General features: G+C 37.4%; 1 protein-coding gene and 1 non-coding gene across 3 annotated transcripts; both read right to left on the bottom strand.

Annotated features, from left to right (window-relative positions):
- Positions 1-255: 255 nt before the first annotated feature.
- Positions 256-5,237, bottom strand: LOC110935778 (disease resistance protein RPV1). Of its 2 annotated transcripts, XM_022178128.2 has the most exons (7): positions 5,103-5,237; positions 3,643-4,186; positions 2,403-3,513; positions 2,038-2,319; positions 920-1,958; positions 749-834; positions 256-663 (listed from the first exon to the last, which is right to left on the bottom strand). In XM_022178128.2, exons 2-6 carry the CDS (start codon positions 4,125-4,127, stop codon positions 767-769), a joined length of 2,985 nt encoding a protein of 994 aa, XP_022033820.1. In that variant the 5' UTR covers positions 4,128-4,186; positions 5,103-5,237; the 3' UTR covers positions 256-663; positions 749-766. The 2 variants fall into 2 exon arrangements, with proteins under 2 accessions (XP_022033820.1, XP_022033818.1); XM_022178126.2 differs by having other exon boundaries at positions 632-834.
- A 3,746-nt stretch (positions 5,238-8,983) lies between these two features.
- LOC118491795 lies at positions 8,984-9,090 on the bottom strand. Its single transcript, XR_004892240.1, has one exon. It is a non-coding gene; the product is annotated as a small nucleolar RNA R71 (small nucleolar RNA).
- Between the last annotated feature and the right edge of the window lie 12,547 nt (positions 9,091-21,637).

Raw genomic sequence — 21,637 nt, 5'->3', positions numbered from 1 at the left:
TAAAAAATTGTATGTTTAAAATATATAACAAATCTTGTAAGTTACTGAAATCTTGTTCTCACGTTCGAATCGCCTGGTCGCACGTCCCAAACGGACCCCCGTAGCCCAAGTTAGAGCCATTTTAGTGAGGCCCCTTTTGTTACGCGGTCTTGGGCCTCCAAATACAAAATAGCCCGCTCTTCTACACTTGGGCCTACATCATGCTTATATAATTTTTTATATATCTCGTATGTTTTTAGCATCTCCTACCCAAAATTTAGCTGCAAATAAGCTTTAATTATATATGATTTAATTTAATATACAGATTATCAACTTGTACAACTTAAAAAGCCTTGTTTGCAACATCCTGATGCACAAAAAGTCCGAATGTAGAAGTTGCGCCTCAAGCACCTCACTGCCCCTTTTCTTTTTTTTTTGAACGGCCAACGAAATCACTGGATGAGCATCCTGGGATGCCCTCAATCGAGCAAATGCATCCCCTCCAGCCAAAACGGAGTTTTACTGTCTATTCTATTTAATCTTTTGGTTAGCATTTTGTGATTAAATCACATTGTGATGAACATAGCTTGCGAACTGAGCAAGTTTAAATGCTAAGCAATCTGATGTGAAATGAAAGTAATGAAGAATGGTAGACCTTTGAATCGATCAGCATCGAATATCTCACTAACAGTTGATAAAACACAAATCTTAAGCCTTGAAATTAACAAGCCAACAATTGAATTGAAAAGCCCATTATTGATGGACTTACAGTCACTGAGCCGAGAAATCAGGGTAGCGAACGCGATCTATGAAGGCGATGAACTGATCGATCAAAGATAGGTGAATGCGATGAATCTGTAAAAAAAAAAGTAAACCTGAAGAAATTAGAATAAATAATTAGAGTGTGGTAACTTAAACGCTTTATATTTCAACAAAAAACCTGTGTCACATGTTGTTGCTTCAATATTGGTGTTTTTCCTTTCAGGAGCATCTATCATTGGTAATTGTAATTGAAATAGAATTGCATCTGCATCAAGCGATTCTCCATATCCAAAAATGCTAAGACCTTTCAACAAAGAAATGTTTCTTGGACGATGACTTATCAAAGTACCCTCTAGGTTCTCCGGTAGTTTCTTGAGTTTACAACATCCATAAAGATCAAGCACTTTGAGATGTTTTAACAAAGAAATGCTATGTGGAAGATGACTTATAGATGTAAGACTTAGATTTAACTCTTCCAAACATTCTAAGTCTCCTAGGTCCTCCGGTAATTTCTCAAGTCTATAACACTCAGAAAGGTCAAGCACTTTGAGATGTTTTAACTTACACATGTTGGATGGAAGGTATCTTACATAGGTATTACGTAGGCTTAGTATAATTAATGATTCCATTTGGCCAAAATCGTCGGGTAACTGATGAACTTCACAGCAGTCTAGAATGAGAGTTTCAAGTTTTTTCAACTTACAAATGCTATCAGGGAGATGTTTAACTTTTGAGTATGATAAATCCAGTTTTTCTAACCATTCCAACTGGCCTATGTCCTCCGGCAATTCCTTTATACCACATCCATGAAGCCAAAGTTCTCTTAAATTTTGTAAACTACATATCCTTCCTGAAAGACTCTTGAGCTTGCGACAACCATTGAAACTTAGGCAAACAAGGTTATGAAGATTTCCAATTAATGAAAGTAGGTATGAGTAGCTTGGGATTATATCCGTGAACTTCCTTAGATATAACTCATTTAGATTAAGAACCTCAAGTGATTTCAACTCCTTGATAAATGAAAAAGATTTTAACCTGTCACAACCTTGGAGGTGTAGGTACACTAGCCTTTTTAAACCTCCAACAGGCACACGAATGTCTTCCAAACGATAACAACCACGAAGATCTAGCCGCACAAGATTTGGGGTCAACCGAAGGTCAAGGGTCTCCAAGAGCCTTGGAAAGTATAGTACAATGGATTCGAGCTTCTTTGTAACCTATTGTCATACCAAAACGAAGGTCATATACTAATGACTTATCAATAAATCAATCAAAATAACTAATCAGTCATCATACCTTTCCCCCTTCCCAAAGTTGTTTCAAGCCGCTTTCTCGCATCTCAAGCTTTACAAGATTATTTGCACCAAATGTTTTGGGTAAACACCAATGTTTGTAGTTATACCACAACAAGTATCGTAATGAATCCGGGAAGTATTGACAATCCTCATTGTTATCTCCAAACTCATGGTTACCTCTAGCATCTATGATAAGCCACCTAAGTTTCTTCATGTTTCTAAGGCCTTTCAACTTAATCTCACTGGTGAGTATTAGCTTCATACATCTTGTCGCTTCAGTACCCTGTAAATCAAGTATATTTTGTGCCATAAATAAAGGAAACGTCTTAGTTTGATATCTACTTTAGAAGTAAACTTGATTCTTACCAAGTCATTACCCAATACATCTTCAATTTCCTCCTGAATCCACATACGGCTATGTTTGTTGGGTTCATCTGGGTGCAAACGACGTACAATATTCTTGCCCATTTCTTCTATATGATCATGCATACCAAGGTATGAACGCTCAGCAATATTAATAGAAGTTATAAGAGATCTCTGCTCAAGAACTTTTAAACCATTTCTAGGATGAAATCCACAACTTTCTAGTAAATTTATTGCATCATCTTTATTCCACCCCTTGAGTAAGCATGCCATATCTAGGAATATTTCCTTATAATCTTCCTCTAAACTTTCATAACTTAGTTCCAATTTTTCAAGGGTTTCCTTCAACGGAATGGTCTCTAGCCTTTTTAATGCATCCTTCCATTCACGTATGTCTTTACCACACAGGAATGAACCCAAAACTTTAATTGTTAATGGAAGACCAGCAGCATAATGTACAACTTGTAGTGATTGTTTTTCATACTCTTTTGTTGGAATATGTTTCCCAAATGCTTGCCTAGTAAAGAGGTCAATCGCTTCCGTATTTGATAATAGATTGGCATCATGAATCCATTTCACTCTATGTGCTATCAATACTTGCTCATCTCTTGTTGTAATGATAATTCTACTTCCGGGCTTGAACCAATAAAGATCACCCGCTAACGCATCAAGTTGATCTTTGTGATCCACGTCATCTAAAACCACAAGAACCTTTATTCCACGCAACTTTGTTTTCATCATGTTTGTTCCATCATGGACACTACTTACGTTGTTTCCTTGACCCTTTAACAAATCTGAAAGGATCTTTCTTTGCAATGACAACAAACCGGACAACGATGATTTTGAAACTTCCCTCACATTCTCAACAAAGCTTTTAGCTTCAAAGTGAATTGATATTCTATCAAAAGTAGCTTTGGCTAGTGTAGTCTTTCCAGCGCCTCCCATTCCCTTGATCCCTATCATGCGAACATCGTCCGAACTGGCATCTAAAGAACTTTGAAGATCTTGTAGCCGCGGCTCCATGCCTACTAACTTATCATCAAGGTTCACACTAATGGACCGTAGCTCTAGCGAAATTTGTTCAACAATTAATTTGATCACTTTGGCTTCATGACTGTAATTATACAAAAGTGTAAGATAAACTAACATACACATAAATAATGTTGCATTTTTAACACAATTCAAGCATTCCTCAATATAAGAAAGATAAAAACATAAATATTGCAAAGAAATGATGAATTACCCATTAGCAATGTTCTTCAAATCCCACCCGGACAGATTGGAGGCTTCTGTGAGAGCTTGTCTCCATATCCTGGTCTCTTTGATGGTATATTTGGCAAGGGCTTCTCCAACTGGACCACGTTGTTTACGAACTTCAGAGGGATCCACATCATAGAAAACAGGATAAGCAATTTGCTCATTCGACTTTTGGCACTCCATAATCTTTACAAGTTCGTTTAAGCACCAAGACGAAGATGCATATTTCTTTGAGAAAACTATGATGAATAACTTCGACTCTTCAATAGACTTCAAAAGCTGGTCGTTGATGCTTTTTCCTTTTCTAAGTCTCTCGTCATCCTTGAAAGTGTGAATACCTTGTTGCTGAAGAGCATCATAAAGGTGATCAACAAAGTTCTTACGTGTGTCTTCACCGCTGAAACTCAAAAACACATCATACTGATAGCTCTCCTTAATGAATGATGTTGAAGAAGATGGCATTAAAGGCATGCTTTACGGGTCCTATTGAATCAGATTTTCTTTTTCTGGTAATTGTTTCTTGGAGATTACTGCAAAGAAACAAGGGATCGCACTTTTAGGCATCAAGAGCGTATACTATGAGCTTAAATACCAGTGTTAATAAAGAGCTATTACTGTTACATTACGAGTCACGGACATTTCATTATAAGCATAAAATGGGCTTATATGTATATCAGATATTTCTATGATGTCAACATAAGGAACTAACATCGTCGACTTATAAGTAATTTTATTTTATGAATCCAACATTTACAAGCTGTTTATATGCCTTCTCAAATCAATTATTACACTAAGATGATTTAGTAGTAGAAAATTATTCTATTATGAGTAGTTAGATAAATGGACAGTTAATTTTATAACTTTATAAGCCGGTTTGCAGCAACAAGCACCTCAAATGCCCCTAAAAAGTTTGAAGAAAGCACAAGAAAAATGCAAAAGTTTGACTTTGTCAAAGTCAAACAATTACACTTAGTTATAGAATGGTGATCTTGGAACCTAATGATACATCTATCTGGCTTCAAATGAGGTCTTAGACCGTTTGATGTAATTTGATATACGACAATACAACATTCGATAAAGGGTTTGATCAGATTTAAAACACGGATTTGACCTTCTTAGAAAAGTCAAATCTTTAGTAATAAGCTTCAAACCATGGGGCTTTGATTTCAAACCTCAGACATACAATGCATCTTATGACTATATCTTGAAAACTGGGTTTAGCATGATCTTAGAAACAGGAGCTTATTCATGTATTCAAGAAAGTTATTTTAGTTAGTGATTTGTGAGGGACTAAACTGATCACTAAAATCAAGATGCAAACTAAATAATAACAAAATATTGGTGACTTTGAACCACCATTATCCAAAATCCATCAATCGATCAACTTATAAATTAAATACAGATAAACCATCACTACATGAAAAAAAATAAGATAAAAAAACTAACCTCAAAATAGCTATTCAATCAAAGCCTTAGGTTTGTTTGTTTGTATGTTGAGGTTAAATAGGTGATGAATTTTGATCACACCATCATTGCTTCTTTCTTTCTTATCTCTTACCAGGAAATCATGCCCACAAACTTCCGACGTGTCTTCTTTTTGACCATAATATATTACGTCCAAGATATATTAAAAAAATTAATATATGTCTTTCCAGAAATATCTATAAATTAATTTAATAGGTATAAGTTTATTTTACATAACAAATACATGCAAATATTACTAGTATCTAATTTATGTATTATTGTTGTCTTGCGCATTGCCACGGTGTTTGGTAAAAATTTTACGTCAAAACATAGAGCAACTAAAAACGTAAATAAAATGAAGCACGCAAACGTAATACATTTAACTCGACTCATATCCAGAAAAATTTACGTAGCAACGTATTAACTTGAATTTATACACGCGTACATAAAAATAAACAATTTATACTTAATTACCACGTTTTTAGAAAGGTAAACGTTGTAAATGTCAATGCTGAAATTTAAGAGTTAAGACTCTAAAAGTATATAAAAGACGAAGAAAAAACACACACCCTTAAATCACTATTCACAGTTGTTAATTGTATTATATTAAATAAATAAATGAGGATGAATATTCAAGACAAGATTTCCATACGAGATCTACACGAGAAGGACAGGAGGACACATGTAATTCGCAAGAAGGGTATTTGGTCATTTCCCACGTGAACAACTTCCCTCCTTGATTTTCAAACGACTATAACTTTTTCATATGTTAATATTTAAAAAAATTACACCGTATTAACAAGCATTTCATTCTCTTTAATTCGAGCAGCCTATTGCTATAGTGAGAATCCAGGATCCGGCGAGTTTAGACGGAAGTTTGGATATAAAATGAATATTATTAAGAATGGAGTAGAAGCAGAAGGATTGTATTCATACCGAAAGAGTATATATCTTTTACAAACTGGAAAAAACAGCATCTCCCCTCTGGGGTCTCCTAAATTTCACCTGAGTTCTCACCCACTCTCATATTTATAGGCATAGCCATCCGTGTGGATGAGGTTGTACGAATGGACATATCTCATTCGTGCGAAGGGAGTTTTACAATATAAAACCGTATTTCTAACTCTTATCTATACAATATTCAACACACGCTCTATCTAGCCTATTCACACAGTGACAGACACACAAAATATGCATTAACAATTTCCCCGTTTTATATTGATGGGTGTAAAATGCAACATATAAATTACATCAAATAAGGCATAAAACTAACCCTTTTTTAGTACTAATGTTGGAAAAAGTGTGTTTTTGTCTTTCTTTTGTATTTTCAGGATTAAATGAGCGTAAATGAACAAAACAAACAAAAATACAGCTAAATCTAACACAAATACAAGAAAAGGAATAAACGTGGCATACCCGACCCCTCGGCAGCATCTTCCCAAGCAAAAACAAGAGATCAGAAGGATGAACACGGCCCCGTGCCCAGCGGACACGGGGGCGTGCTCACGTGTCTGCAAAAAAGACAAAGTGTAGAAGCTTCTATTTCCCAACACGGGGGCGTGCCCAACTCAACACGGCTGTGGTCAATGCTAAGATTCGCAGAATCCAAGCAAATCTTGATAGTACAGATACGCTTCTGTACACGGGGCCGTGCCCAGCGGACACGGGGGCGTGTGGAACTAATACAGACAAACTACAATTAATGAAGAAAGAGAAAGTGGATGGACACGGGGCCGTGTCCAGGCTTCTGTGCAGGCTATAAATAGGGGTGCTTAGTTCACTTCAAAGGCATCCCTTGGCAAACCACCTCTCTCCTACTTCACCCACACTCCACCACCATCACAACACCTACATCCACCACCATCATCCATCATCCATCATAGAGTGTGTGTAGTAGTCTCGGGATCCAAGATTGATAGTAAGAGTTCTTGACAATCAAAGGCCATGTTTGCCTAAGTCTCTTACATCACTTGGTGAACACAAGCATTTAGTGTAATACTTTTGTTTTTTAATCTTTTCGTACTTTTTATTTGGTTTTGTATTAATAACTTTAATAACTAGTTTCTTATGTTGAAGGTGAAACTTCCTTATCATTTGTCCGTGGTGTCTTGGCGTTATTTTACTGTCTATATAAAATAAAAGATTTACACCATTCATATCTCTGCGGTCTATATAGAGATATGTCTGTTACCTGGTCGGGGGTTAAGGGAATGGTTTGGTAAGGTTCTTGCCTTGTTCAGTGTATAGATCCTGCAAGGACCTGGGTCAAGCTTACTAGGACCTCCTTCAATACCCAATGGTATTGGATTGGGGGGGGGGTGCGAATGGCTTGTTCCCCTCATATGTAAACTACTATTAATACATTAACCCGGTTACTTGGGATTGTATCCCTGCTGACTCAAACCACTTAGCCGAGGGTAACGTCACCTTCAAAAGAGGGGCCTACCACATTACGCATTAATAACTTAATTAATTATCTTCCAATAATCCAACCCTTTAGGATTGTATCCTTGCTGACTCAAACTACTGGGTTGAGGGTAACGTCACCTTCAAAAGAGGGGCCTACTACTATAACTAAGATAATCTCTTAAAAAGTGCAAAAGTGCAGAAAACATCAAAGGTTACACTAAAGGCGAGTCGGATCTAAGTGATTCATCTTGTCTATCTTTTATATTTTATTTTTATTTTTAGCATTTTTAGTTTTTATTTTCATGTTAAAACCTTTTTCTAAACTTTTGATTTGATTAGACATTGAGGATAAACCGGTATTAAAAGCTCTTGTGTCCTTGGACGACCTCAGTATCTTACCAACACTATACTACGCTCACGATGGGTGCACTTGCCCATATGTATGTTTATAGTGTTAGTAGAATATCGTGTTTTATAAATTTAAAACTTGACTAAAGTGTAAAATAAGGGCTAAAATATAGTTAAAATTATATAACACACCGCACACATCAAGTTTTTGGCGCCGTTGCCGGGGACACGAAGATTTTAAGAAAGTTAGGAATCAACGGCCTAATCGTTTTTTCTTATTTTTCTGTTTTTTTAGGATTTTTTCTTAAATTTTCAGCTTCTGCAGACTGCAGCACAGGGTCGTGCCTGGTCGGACACGGGTCGTGCCCAGCATTATTACTGGCAGTTTTTATTTTCCGAGTGACAGAGAGCTGAACACGGGGCCATGTTGGTGCAGCACGGGGCCGTGTCGAGCTTTCCAGTAACAGGGATCCGGAAAACAATCACTGTAACTCCTACCACGGGCCGTGTTCATTTGAGCATGGGGCCGTGGTAAAACTTTTGACCAACGTTCTTTTTGTTTTTATTGCAGGACTTGGAACCCAGGCGCCGCACCTGAACTTTCAACGCAGTGTATGAGCTCCAGTTCCAGTAGAGACATAAAAGAACCTCTAGACGAATCCGAACGCTTTCTAAGAAAAAGACTTAAAGCTAAAAACCAAGAGAAAGTTTCAGGGGACCCACTTTCAATGGCGGATCAACGTACCCTCATGGATTACCAACGACCCACTGTAGGTAATCTTGACACCGCTATCAATGCACCGAATGTCGATTCCAACATCTTCGAACTTCGGCCGCATTTGATACAAATGCTCCAAAATTCCACAACCTTCCACAGGCTTGCGGACGAAGATTCCCATTTACATATTACTAACTTCTTGGAAATATGTGATACTTTTCGGATCAACGGAGCATCAAACGATGCCATCCGCCTTCGAATGTTTCCGTTTTCAGTAAAAGACCGAGCTAAGGCTTGGCTTAACACCCTCCCAGTTGATTCGGTAAACACCTGGGATGAACTAGCCCAAAAGTTTCTGTATAAGTATTTCCCTCCTTCTAAAATGGCTAAATCAAAGACTGAAATTAATACATACTCACAAGAGAATGGGGAATCCTTATATGAAACTTGGGAAAGGTTCAAGGAGCTACTAAGGAGGTGTCCTCATCATGGTCTTGCGGTATGGCAACAAGTGTCCACTTTCTATAATGGGTTGTTGCCACACACAAGACAAACACTTGACTCTAGCTCCGGGGGACTTTTAGGTAATCGCCGCCCGAATGAGATTTATAATCAAATTGAGGAAATTACTCAAAACATTTTTTAGTGGCACACTCCCCGAGGAACTAAATCTATTTCCACGGGCGCCCATAAGGTTGACGAAAGCACCTCTTTACCAGCCTAAATCGAGGCCCCTTCTTCAAAAATCAAAAAGTTAGAAATGGCAAAAACGGCCTCGGTTATGGCTTGTGAAGGGTGTGGTGGGCCACATGAAAATTGGAGTTGTATGAAAGAAATGGATAATCAAACTGAAATGGTAAACTACATTGATAATAGACCTAGGCCATCAGGTCCTCCGACAGGTACCTACAACCAAGGATGGCGTAACCACCCTAACCTTGGTTGGAGAGAACCTGGCAATAGTAGTAACCAACAAAATCAAAACCAAAGAACAAACTTTCAACAACCACGAAACGAGTCACAAAATTTCTCTCAACAAAAACAAGGGGGACGAGAGAGGCTTGAAGACACCGTCTCACGCCTCATCTCTGACACCGATAAGAAAAACTCGGATCGATTTCAACAAATAGAATCGAATTTTAGAAACCAACAAGCTAGTATTCAAAACGTTGAAAAACAATTAAATCAACTCGCTCAAAATTTCTCCAAGAGACAACAAGGCGCGTTACCTAGCAATACCGAAACAAACCCAAAGGCGCAAGTACATCTCATCACATTGAGAAACCGTACCGTAGGTCCCGGGGAGGCTCCGCTTCCCACAAATTCTTCTTCTGATGATCAATTCAACCTCTGCTCAAAAAGATATACCTTGGTTATATTTCATCTCTTCAACAATTGAAACGCCTTCACACGTAATAACTTAAAAACGACGCACCGGAAAAAGAGCCTTAAAAATTTCTTTCTCTATTAAACACATTTCTTACATGAAGGCTCAAATACGGAATGTCAAACATTAACTAAAAGAAATATACAACATTCACTTGCAATTAACACTTTAAGGCGTTACATAATTAAAGCTATGTGACCGTTCTTTTCGGTACAACCCTTGTTCTCGACTCGATCTATGTCCGCTTATCTTCGTTTGTGGTAGAAGAAATCCGTGTAGTACCTGTGGACATCACATACAACTTAACCATTAGTCGTTAACGAAATCATACGACATTATTCTAATGTAATTTAATATCAAATATCATTCAACTATCCTCTCGTATTTTCTCGTTCCGAGTTCGACTTCGATACCTCATGAACCCGATGTTCTTTTACCTGCATTACATTTCAACTTCAAGGCACACCATTAGCAAATGTCAATGCCCATACATAACGAAACCATTCCTTCATACATTTATAACATCTCGCATTTATATATGTATACTAATTCCTATGTGCATTCATAGCATATTACATCCTTACATGCATACATTCATAAATCATACATGTACACATACATATATACGCACACATTCGTACACGCACACATACATACGTATAAGCTCTTACACACCACTTACATTCCCATATAATTTTACTAACATATCCTAGTCACAAACATCCATATAAATAAGTCCCATGCGTACAAACTTACGTGCATGTTCATTTCTATTCATGCTTACCTATGGATTTCGTCACTAACATGCAGGTAGATCTATACACATACATATCTCCAAACTTATTTTTTCCCACACATACTTTGAGTGAACATTTCAACTGTTGGGTGAACATTCTTGCTGATGAGTGAACGTTCCAACTGTTGTGTGAACATTCTTGCTGACGAGTGAACGTTCCAACTGTTGAGTGAACATTCTTGCTGACGAGTGAACGTTCCAACTGTTGAGTGAACATTCTTGCTGAGGAGTGAACGTTCCAACTGTTGAGTGAACATTCTTGCTGACGAGTGAATGTTCCAACTGTTGAATGAACATTCTTGCTGACGAGTGAACATTCCAACCGTTGAGTGAACATTCTTGCTAACGAGTGAACGTTCCATTTATTGAATGAACATTCTTGCTAACGAGTGAACGTTCCAACTGTTGAGTGAACATTCTTGCTGAAATGAACTAAAAAGAGAAAACAAGGTTTGCCAGCTAACTGGCTCTCGCAGGGAGCGACATCCCCTACCACGGGCGGTCGCAGGGCGCGACATCTGTCGCGTTGCGTGACGGTGAAACTGAATTGCTGTCGCCTAGCGTGACATCCCTATTTCGACAGAATACTTCCCTTTGCTGCTGCATAAAGTGCCCAACTATGTTTTCAACCAAAACTCAACTTGAAACTTACATAACTTTTGAGCTAAGCATCCGTTTTGTGTAATTCTTGTTTCTGCGCGTCCGTAATTTAATTACGGATTTGTTTATCATCCTAACTCACATCAAAAGCTGAATTATAAGAAAAAGGCTTAAAGATCCTTCATGCCATTATTCGACCCGTTCGATTCCACTATTTTATTTTATTTTCGACGCAACTAGCTATTTTCAGCCCCGACAATCGTTCCTACCTTAGAAATTCCATTTATTAATTAATCATACATGACCTTCTCACATTTATAAGCACTAAATAACTCCCTAAACATACTAATAAGTGAGTTGGAAGTCACTTACCTTAAGCGTCCGTTTCGTACTTGCTTCCTCGCATCCTTTCTGTTAGCCTTCCATGCTTCCACCCACCTTGACATGATCCTATACTTCCATGTCATTATGGTTACCACATTATTAGCATATACAAACATTCTAAATTACATTCATTTCACATTCATATCCTATATCCACTTACTTTTCGGTTAAATCAAGCCACATTCCAAATTACACTCATTTCATTTCCACGGTGTCATTTCAACATGTTCAAACATGGTTGCTTGCTGGTAAGTTCGAATATCCCATAACTAACAAAATTTCACTTATTGAATTACATCAAGCATACATTTAAACACATGGCAGACATACCACGTGCTAAGATCTGAGTACAAGCTTTTAATACACGTATTCAACCAATTCATGTGAAAATCACAAATTACATTGTATTTTACATTCCATTCATGTTGATCAAGTGGTTACATGCAAATTCACTTACACTCATCTACTAGATATTTTATCAAACACTTGGCGTGCGAACCATATCTAAAGCACAATGTACAAGTAATTCATGTCTACCTTCCTAGTTCACAACATCAAGCATCATGAACATTTCTCTTGTCATAGATTGCACATGCAATACCATTAGACCATTCATACAACACTATCAACTTCCTAATTTTCGTACAAGAAATTTGTCATAAACTGTTCAGTTTTAAAACAATAGTTCCCGACCTCTGATCGGAATTTCCTTTAGAGGTATTATAAACCCTTATGCCAGAAAGCTACAGTCAAAATTTCAGCTCAATCCAACGGTCGGATCTCCGGGAAAATCGATTCTAAGGGGCTGTGTTTTTTATAAAAACGCAAATACGAGCTGCTATGAAAACGAGTTTAACTCTCGAGTTTAACAGCTCTATTTTACATTTCCACCGTTCAAAGTGATGATATATATGTTATAAGACTTGTATACAAAAATCAAGATGATCCAACGGTTAGATTTCGCAGATCGTCCAATTCTTTGTGACTGGGTTATAGAATCACATTCTGGACCGATTTGATTTCTACAATTTTAACAACTTTAAGCAAGGACTTTGGTAAATCGAAGCTTACCATTACGTTCGTAGCATCAATAATTGGTTCCTGGTTGAAACCCACAACTCCGACCATCTCCGGCCACCGCGAATCGCCGCTAAATGCCACCGCCGGCCACCCATCTTTCTCTAGTTCTATCTCTCTCTTATTTCTCTCTCTAACTTGAGAGAGAAAATCTGCCAAAATGAGCCATAAAGGGGCTTTATATATTGAACTTTGGATATTTACATAGTACCCCCTTCATGTCTGATTTTTACGATAATGGCCCGTCAAGTTCGGGCGAGTCACAATATGAGGTAGCTGTATTTCCTTGAACCGAACCCATCATATTTTTCGACATATATTACTAAAATACATTCCGTTACAATATGCTAATATCCAGCAAGTTATTTTCCCTCATAAATAATTCACAACGAGTTATAAAATAATATTGTATAACTTCATCTGAAACGGTACCCATACTAATGTGCTTTAATATCTCTCTGATTACATAACACGAATTAATCTCTTTTACGCATTTTTGGGGTGTTACAGTGTTTGCCACTAATACATATTTGACACAACTTTCGTCATTTAATACTTTTGACCACACACTTAACTAGGTTAAATAGCCTAGTTATTTATTTCATACTATGTCATATAAGAACATACGACAAATATAAAGATTCGGGTTTTGGGGTGTTACAAGTCTACCTCCCTTAAATGAGGTTTCGTCCCCGAAACCTTTCTCATTTCCACTAAACACTAATTATCTTTCCTTTCCGCCCCATCAACACGACCATGAGCCCATCTAATGACGACCTTCTATTCTTCAAGAACCCGTCCCAGAGTTCTTATTAGTGTCGCTTTCTCTAACTGGCGCTAGTTTCTAACGCACTTCATAGCTAGCGGTTCATTCATCATTTTAATACTCGTATATCATGTACAATATATCATTTTGTTTATTTCAACATTCATATTATTTTCATCGACCATAAGATCTAAATTCGTAATTTATACATACTTATATATGTTTAACTTTGACTGGTACATCATAATAATAGGTAACTATCCATACCCGATTCATTAATGATTCATATAATTGACTTCTTCCTAATAAGTCCATACTTTCCGTACCATACTTTCACCTAACATTCTTATTTCATTGACCCGTTTATAACGGACCTAATACCTCCATCGTATCTCTTAAAATTACATTATATACATATATCATATAACATTTAGTTCTTGTTTTGTTATCGCAACAAAACTACTATTTCATAGTTACATATACGCGCTTAACTCCAAAGTTAACATCTTTCTATGTTTCCTATAGTTATTTGTACTATACATACTCTTACGTTACCTTCAACTCACCTCATTCATTCTACATTACCATTCCTTTTGTTTCATGCATTACTTAATTTGCATAAGCAAGCATGTCCTCGATTTCATTTCATACTTCAGCGATCCGTAAACCAGATCGATCCGCTCTTTCACGAGTACTAACCGTACCAGGCCAGCTTTCATTCATTCTTGTAATGAGCTGCTACTCGTGCACATTCCTTCACCAATTCGATTGGTCTCATCATATTCAGAATTCTACCATTAACATCTACAAAATCGGCGGTTAGCACCTTTCATTCAAACATTCATTATACTAGGTGATTACCCACCTATAATCCCTTTTTACATCTTCCTACATACATTCTATAACACATCCCACATTTGATCCCTTACATGCAATTCTTTTATTCTGATTACTTATTTCGTTAACCTTCGCAGTTTGACTTTTCAAGGTCAAACTTACATTTCTTACTTATCGTAGATGTGTTGAAGTACACGTTCTTATTTCTTTCCTTTCATGCTTACTTGCCAAGACATTCATTACATCATTTCAGTATTCTTTCCAAAACTTATCCTTCTCAATCATACTTAAATTATTGTCCGGGTGGTAGCCCGTCATTCATTATGACTCCTAGGAGTCGATTTCTAACACATTTAACACATAACATGTTCAAAACTTCATTCTTTCATCAAAATTTAAGTCTGCGTGCCAACATTATGCCCACCTATAAGTATAAAACTTAACCAATCAAAACATTAAATATATCGGGTTTAAATGGTGATTACCATTTGATCCGCATGACTCATTCGTCTCTTTAACCATTCTTTCATACAAACATATTTGTGTGTGTATATATATATATAAGTCTAAGACATAAATTGGATAATATTCGCTTTTTAAAGAATATTTACTTGCTTAGTCTGTAATACTTACACATTCAAATCTTTTCCTATTTTATCATTCATTATGTTTCGAACCCGTCGCGCGGTTTCTAACATATCATTCATACTTTTATTCCTTCTTGGTTTTGAATCCATCTCACGGATTCTAACATATCATTCATGCTTTCATTCCTTTCATGCTTCGAATCCGTCTCGCGGATTCTAACATATCATTCATCCTTTCATTCCTTTCATGCTTCGAATCCATCTCGCGGATTCTAACATATCATTCATACTTTCATTCCTTAAAGTCTTACATTTCTCTTCACCCTCACATTCACCTACTACCTAATTCTAACGGATATACCTGTAACAATTATCATGGTCTCACGAACGTCATATGTTTCTTGTGTACTGGCCAGGTACACAGTCCACATACTAGTTTCGTATCTTCGTGTAATCGCCACCTTATGTCCGAAGAATTAAGTTTCGGCACGTGTAACATTTACAAAAGTTCATTACCATTCCATTATTATATTTCATTTAAAAATTTCTTTCACTTGCTAGATTATACCGTTACATGCGCCCACATGTTAAATTTACGTACCTGTGGTCAATTTGTCTTATTAAATGCCTTGATGCCGGTCCTAGACCGCATTCACGGATCATCCTTTCCCAGCAATCATGCTTACCTTACACATAACATACTGTTAGTTTTCTTCAAATACATACCTAAGCACATACTTACCTTTACTTCCACCCTTAGATCTTGACCGAGTCTTGGATTGTACGGATTCCTTGTCACAAGAGCACACAAGTTTGAGTTCACGTATTTATCTCCTTATACTTGATTCACTCAAACCAGGGCTCTAATACCAACTTGAAACGCCCTCACACGTAATAACTTAAAAACGACGCAGCGGAAAAAGAGCCTTAAAAATTTCTTTCTCTATTAGACATATTTCTTACATGAAGGCTCAAATACGGAATGTCAAACATTAACTAAAAGAAATATACAACATTCACTTGCAATTAACACTTTAAGGCGTTACATAATTAAAGCTATGTGACCGTTCTTTTCCGTACAATCCTTGTTCTCGACTGGATCTATGTCCGCTTCTCTTCGTTTGTGGTAGAAGAAATCCGTGTAGTACCTGTGGACATCACATACAACTTAACCATTAGTCGTTAACGACATCATACGACATTATTCTCATGTAATTTAATATCAAATATCATTCAACTATCCTCTCGTATTTTCTCGTTCCGAGTTCGACTTCGATACCTCATGAACCCGATGTTCTTTTACCTACATTACATTTCAACTTCAAGGCACACCATTAGCAAATGTCAATGCCCATACATAACGAAACCATTCCTTCATACATTTATAACATCTCGCATTTATGTATGTATACTAATTCCTATGTGCATTCATAGCATATTACATCCTTACATGCATACATGCATACATTCATAAATCATACATGTACACATACATATATATGCACACATTCGTACACGCACACATACATACGTATAAGCTCTTACATACCACTTACATTCCCATATAATTTTACTAACATATCCTAGTCACAAACATCCATATAAATAAGTCCCATACGTACAAACTTACGTGCATGTTCATTTCTATTCATGCTTACCTATGGATTTCGTCACTAACATGTAGGTAGATCTATACACATACATATCTCCAAACTTATTTTTTCCCACACATACTTTGAGTGAACATTTCAACTGTTGGGTGAACATTCTTGCTGAGGAGTGAATGTTCCAACTGTTGAGTGAACATTCTTGTTGACGAGTGAACGTTCCAACTGTTGAGTGAACATTCTTGCTGACGAGTGAACGTTCCAACTCTTGAGTGAACATTCTTGCTGACGAGTGAACGTTCCAACTGTTGAGTGAACATTCTTGCTGACGAGTGAACGTTCCAACTGTTGAATGAACATTCTTGCTGACGAGTGAACGTTCCAACCGTTGAGTGAACATTCTTGCTAACAAGTGAACGTTCCAATTGTTGAATGAACATTCTTGCTGACTAGTGAACGTTCCAACTGTTGAGTGAACATTCTTGGTGACGAGTGAACGTTCCAACTGTTGAATGAACATTCTTGCTGACGAGTGAACGTTCCAACAGTTGAGTGAACATTCTTGCTAACGAGTGAACGTTCCATTTAATGAATGAACATTCTTGCTAACGAGTGAACGTTCCAACTGTTGAGTGAACATTCTTGCTGAAACGAACTAAAAAAAGAAAACATGGTTTGCCAGCTAACTGGCTCTCGCAGGGAGCAACATCCCCTGCCACGGGCGGTTGCAGGGCGCGACATCTGTCGCGTTGCGTGACAGTGAAACTGAATTGCTGTCGCGTAGCGTGAAAGCCCTATTTAGACAGAATACTTCCCTTTGCTGCTGCATAAAGTGCCCAGCTATGTTTTCAACCAAAACTCAACTTGAAACTTACATAACTTTTGAGCTAAGCATCCGTTTTGTGTATTTCTTGTTTCTGCGCGTCCGTAATTTAATTACGGATTTGTTTATCATCCTAACTCACATCAAAAGCTGAATTATAAGAAAAAGGCTTAAAGATCCTTCATGCCATTATTCGACCCGTTGGATTCCACTATTTTATTTTATTTTCGATGCAACTAGCTATTTTCAGCCCCGACAATCGTTACTACCTTAGAATTTTCATTTATTAATTAATCATACATGACCTTCTCACATTTATAAGCATTAAATAACTCCCTAAACATACTAATAAATGAGTCGGAAGTCACCTACCTTAAGCGTCCGTTTCGTACTTGCTTCCTCGCATCCTTTCTGTTAGCCTTCCATGCTTCCACCCACCTTGACATGATCCTATACTTCCATGTCATTATGGTTACCACATTATTAGCATATACAAACATTTTAAATTACATTCATTTCACATTCATATCCTATATCCACTTACTTTTCGGTTAAATCAAGCCACATTCCAAATTACACTCATTTCATTTCCACGGTGTCATTTCAACATGTTCTAACATGGTTGCTTGCTCGTAAGTTCGAATATCCCATAACTAACAAAATTTCACTTATTGAATTACATCAAGCATACATTTAAACACATGGCAGACATACCACGTGCTAAGATCCGAGTACAAGCTTTTAATGCACGTATTAAACCAATTCATATGAAAATCACAAATTACATCGTATTTTACATTCCATTCATGTTGATCAAGTGGTTACATGCAAATTCACTTACAGTCATCTAGTAGACATTTTATCAAACACTTGGCGTGCGAACCATATCTAAAGCACAATGTACAAGTAATTCATGTCTACCTTCCTAGTTCACAACATCAAGCATCATGAACATTTCTCTTGTCATAGATTGCACATGCAATACCATTAGACCATTCATACAACACTATCAACTTCCTAATTTTCGTATAAGAAATTTGTCATAAACTGTTTAGTTTTAAAACATTAGTTCCCGACCTCTGATCGGAATTTCCTTCAGACGTATTATAGATCCTTATGCCAAAAAGCTACAATCAAAATTTCAGCTCAATCCAACGGTCGGATCTCCGGGAAAATCGATTCTAAGGGGCTGTGTTTTTTATAAAAACGCAAATACGAGCTGCTATGAAAACGAGTTTAACTCTCGAGTTTAACAGCTCTATTTTACATTTCCACCGTTCAAGGTGATGATATATATGTTGTAAGACTTGTATACAAAAATCAAGATGATCCAACGGTTAGATTTCGCAGATCGACCGATTCTTTGTGACTGGGGTATAGAATCACATTCTGGACAGATTTGATTTCTACAATTTTAACAACTTTAAGCAAGGATTTTGGTAAATCGGAGCTTAGCATTACGTTCGTAGCATCGATAATTGGTTCCTTGTTGAAACCCACAACTCCGGCCATCTCCGGCCACCGCGAATCGCCGCTAAACGCCACCGCCGGCCACCCATCTTTCTCTAGTTCTATCTCTCTCTTATTTTTCTCTCTAACTTGAGAGAGAAAATCTGCCAAAATGAGCCATAAATGGGCTTTATATATTGAACTTTGGATATTTACATAGTACCCCCTTCATGTTTGATTTTTACGATAATGGCCCGTCAAGTTTGGGCGAGTCACAATATGAGGTAGCTGTATTTCCTTGAACCGAACCCATCACATTTTTCAAAATATATTACTAAAATACATTCCGTTACTATATGCTGATATCCAGCAAGTTATTTTCCCTCATAAATAATTCACAACGAATTATAAAATAATATTGTATAACTTCATCTGAAACGGTACCCATACTAATGTGCTTTAATATCTCTCTGATTACATAACACGAATTAATCTCTTTTACGCATTTTTGGGGTGTTACAGTGTTTGCCACTAAAACAAATTTGACACAACTTTCGTCATTTAATACTTTTGACCACACACTTAACTAGGTTAAATAGCCTAGTTATTTATTTCATACTATGTCATATAAGAACATACGGCAAATATAAAGATTCTGGTTTTGGGGTGTTACAACAATTTTAGTAGTGAGCATAACGGCCCTATTGTTCCGATGGAGATAGGAACCTATGATTAGCTTTTCGGGAAATTTCCAAACAAACAATTTCAACGAAATCTTTCAATTTCTTATTTTACTATGTTCAACTCTATGTATTCCTCTATCCGTAGAGTACATTGAATGTACAGAAATAGCTATAACAGAGTTTCTCTTATTCATATTAACAGCTACTACCCAACCAACCCACAACTTCGTCAACACCCCAAAAAGAGACGACTCCTACACCAAGCCAAGAGCCCCCCAAGATCCTCCGGTACCTTATCCCGGTCGGTTACTTTGCCAAAAGCCCGATGAGCAATTCACAAAATTCGTAAATCTACTAAAACAATTGAATGTCAATATTCCATTCGTAGAAGTCCTAACCCAAATGCCTAAATATTCAAAATTCATGAGGGATTTTCTCACTCACAAAAGGAAAATTGAATCATTGTTCGATTGGAGAATCACCCATACGCAATGCACTAGCCGATCTTTGGGCTAGCATCAACCTCATGCCCGTATCAATGTTCGACCGACTCGGACTAGACAAGCCCTACAAAAATGAGCATACAACTCGCCGATAGGTCCATTAAATATCCACAAGGTGTCACCGAAAATCTATTGGTAAAAGTCGGAGACTTTGTCTTCCCGGACGACTTTGTCATACTAGATATGGAGGAAGATACCGAAGCGCCACTCATCCTAGGAAGACCATTCCTGGCCACGGCCCATGCCATGGTAGACATGAATGGTGGGACACTAACATTGAGGGTTGGGGACAAGGAGATGAAGTTCGGGGTTGGAAAAAGAGTAGAAGATGACGACCCGGTCAATTACATGAAAGTCATAGACTCAAGTTTGGATGATGCTCTCTGACGGTGCAACATGGGATGCAATCCATCCCACTTGGGCAACATATGACTGGCTTTGGGTCTAGCCAAGAACCCTTATAAACGTAGCGCACCACGGAGCCATTCCGCGGAACTATCCTTAGTTTAATTTAGATTAACTTTAATGTTTTCTAGTTTAGTTTTAATTTTCAGGAATAAAACACACTCGGGATGGTGAAGGATACTAAGGAAACTTGAACCCACACCCCATGCATAAAAACAGAGCCCCCCTGACAATTTTTCTTCATTAGAGCAAGTTCAGCACGGGTCGTGCTCAACCAACACGCCCCGTTCTCAAGGGTCTGCAGAAAAACGCCCAGTTCAGGTATCTGGACACGGGGCGTGCTCATTGAACACGCCCCCGTGCCCAGCCTTCTGTTACTTTTTGATACTGGCAATCTGAACACGGGGCCGTGCCCGGTCACCACGGGCCCGTGTCCAGATGCCCAGTAACATAAATTTTTGTTTTTAACACCATTTTTACACATTCAATCAACCTAAAACTTATTTTTGGGACACATTGAGGACAATGTGTAATTTAAGTGGGGGGGGGGGTGCTAAAACCCTGAATTTTGCAAGTGCTAATAACAAGCCTTACACAAAACTCTGTTGGAACCGCTAATTACCCCAAATTTAAAAAAAAAATCATTTTTTTACTTGTCTTGGTTTAGTTTGGGAATAACAAGTTCTAAAAAGGTTATATTTTTTTAAATTTACAACCAATAGCGTTGTGATAAAAAGAATCAACATAAGAAAATTATGAAACGGCATGACAAATCTAGTTAAAATTTGATTATATATAATTGATCACGTTAAAAACCCATTCCCATAAAAAGTGAATTTTGAGCCTTTATTGAGCATACAAATACACATCTTTAAACTAAATGCTCATTTTTCGTTTCTTGTGTGAATAGCCGCTTGGTTTCTTACGACTCTAGAACTTGCCATGACGATACATTCCCGGTTCTTACCAACTTAAACCCAAGTAAGTAAATGATGGAGGCATTAGGACTAACCAATTTTCTTTTCAACACCATTATTTTTCATTTTTTTACCACTTACCCAAAATCCCCCTAGTTAACCCCTTTGAGCCTAAACCTTTTCATTTCTAAACCCACAAAACAACCACCCTTTATACACCA

Source organism: Helianthus annuus, chromosome 4, assembly GCF_002127325.2.
Source record: "Helianthus annuus cultivar XRQ/B chromosome 4, HanXRQr2.0-SUNRISE, whole genome shotgun sequence".
Taxonomy (NCBI): domain Eukaryota; kingdom Viridiplantae; phylum Streptophyta; class Magnoliopsida; order Asterales; family Asteraceae; genus Helianthus; species Helianthus annuus.
The sequence above is the reverse complement of the archived record's forward strand: the minus strand, read 5'-3'. Positions and strand labels throughout refer to the sequence as shown.

Bases quoted from the DNA above. Each gene is read 5' to 3' on its own strand.
- LOC110935778 (XM_022178128.2), bottom strand. From the start codon at position 4,127: ATGCCTTTAATGCCATCTTCTTCAACATCATTCATTAAGGAGAGCTAT. The intron at 2,320-2,402 runs GTAAGAATCAAG...CTTGATTTACAG, and splicing joins ATGTATTGGGTAATGACTTG to GGTACTGAAGCGACAAGATG. The intron at 835-919 runs GTTTTTTGTTGA...TTTTTTTTACAG, and splicing joins AGCAACAACATGTGACACAG to ATTCATCGCATTCACCTATC.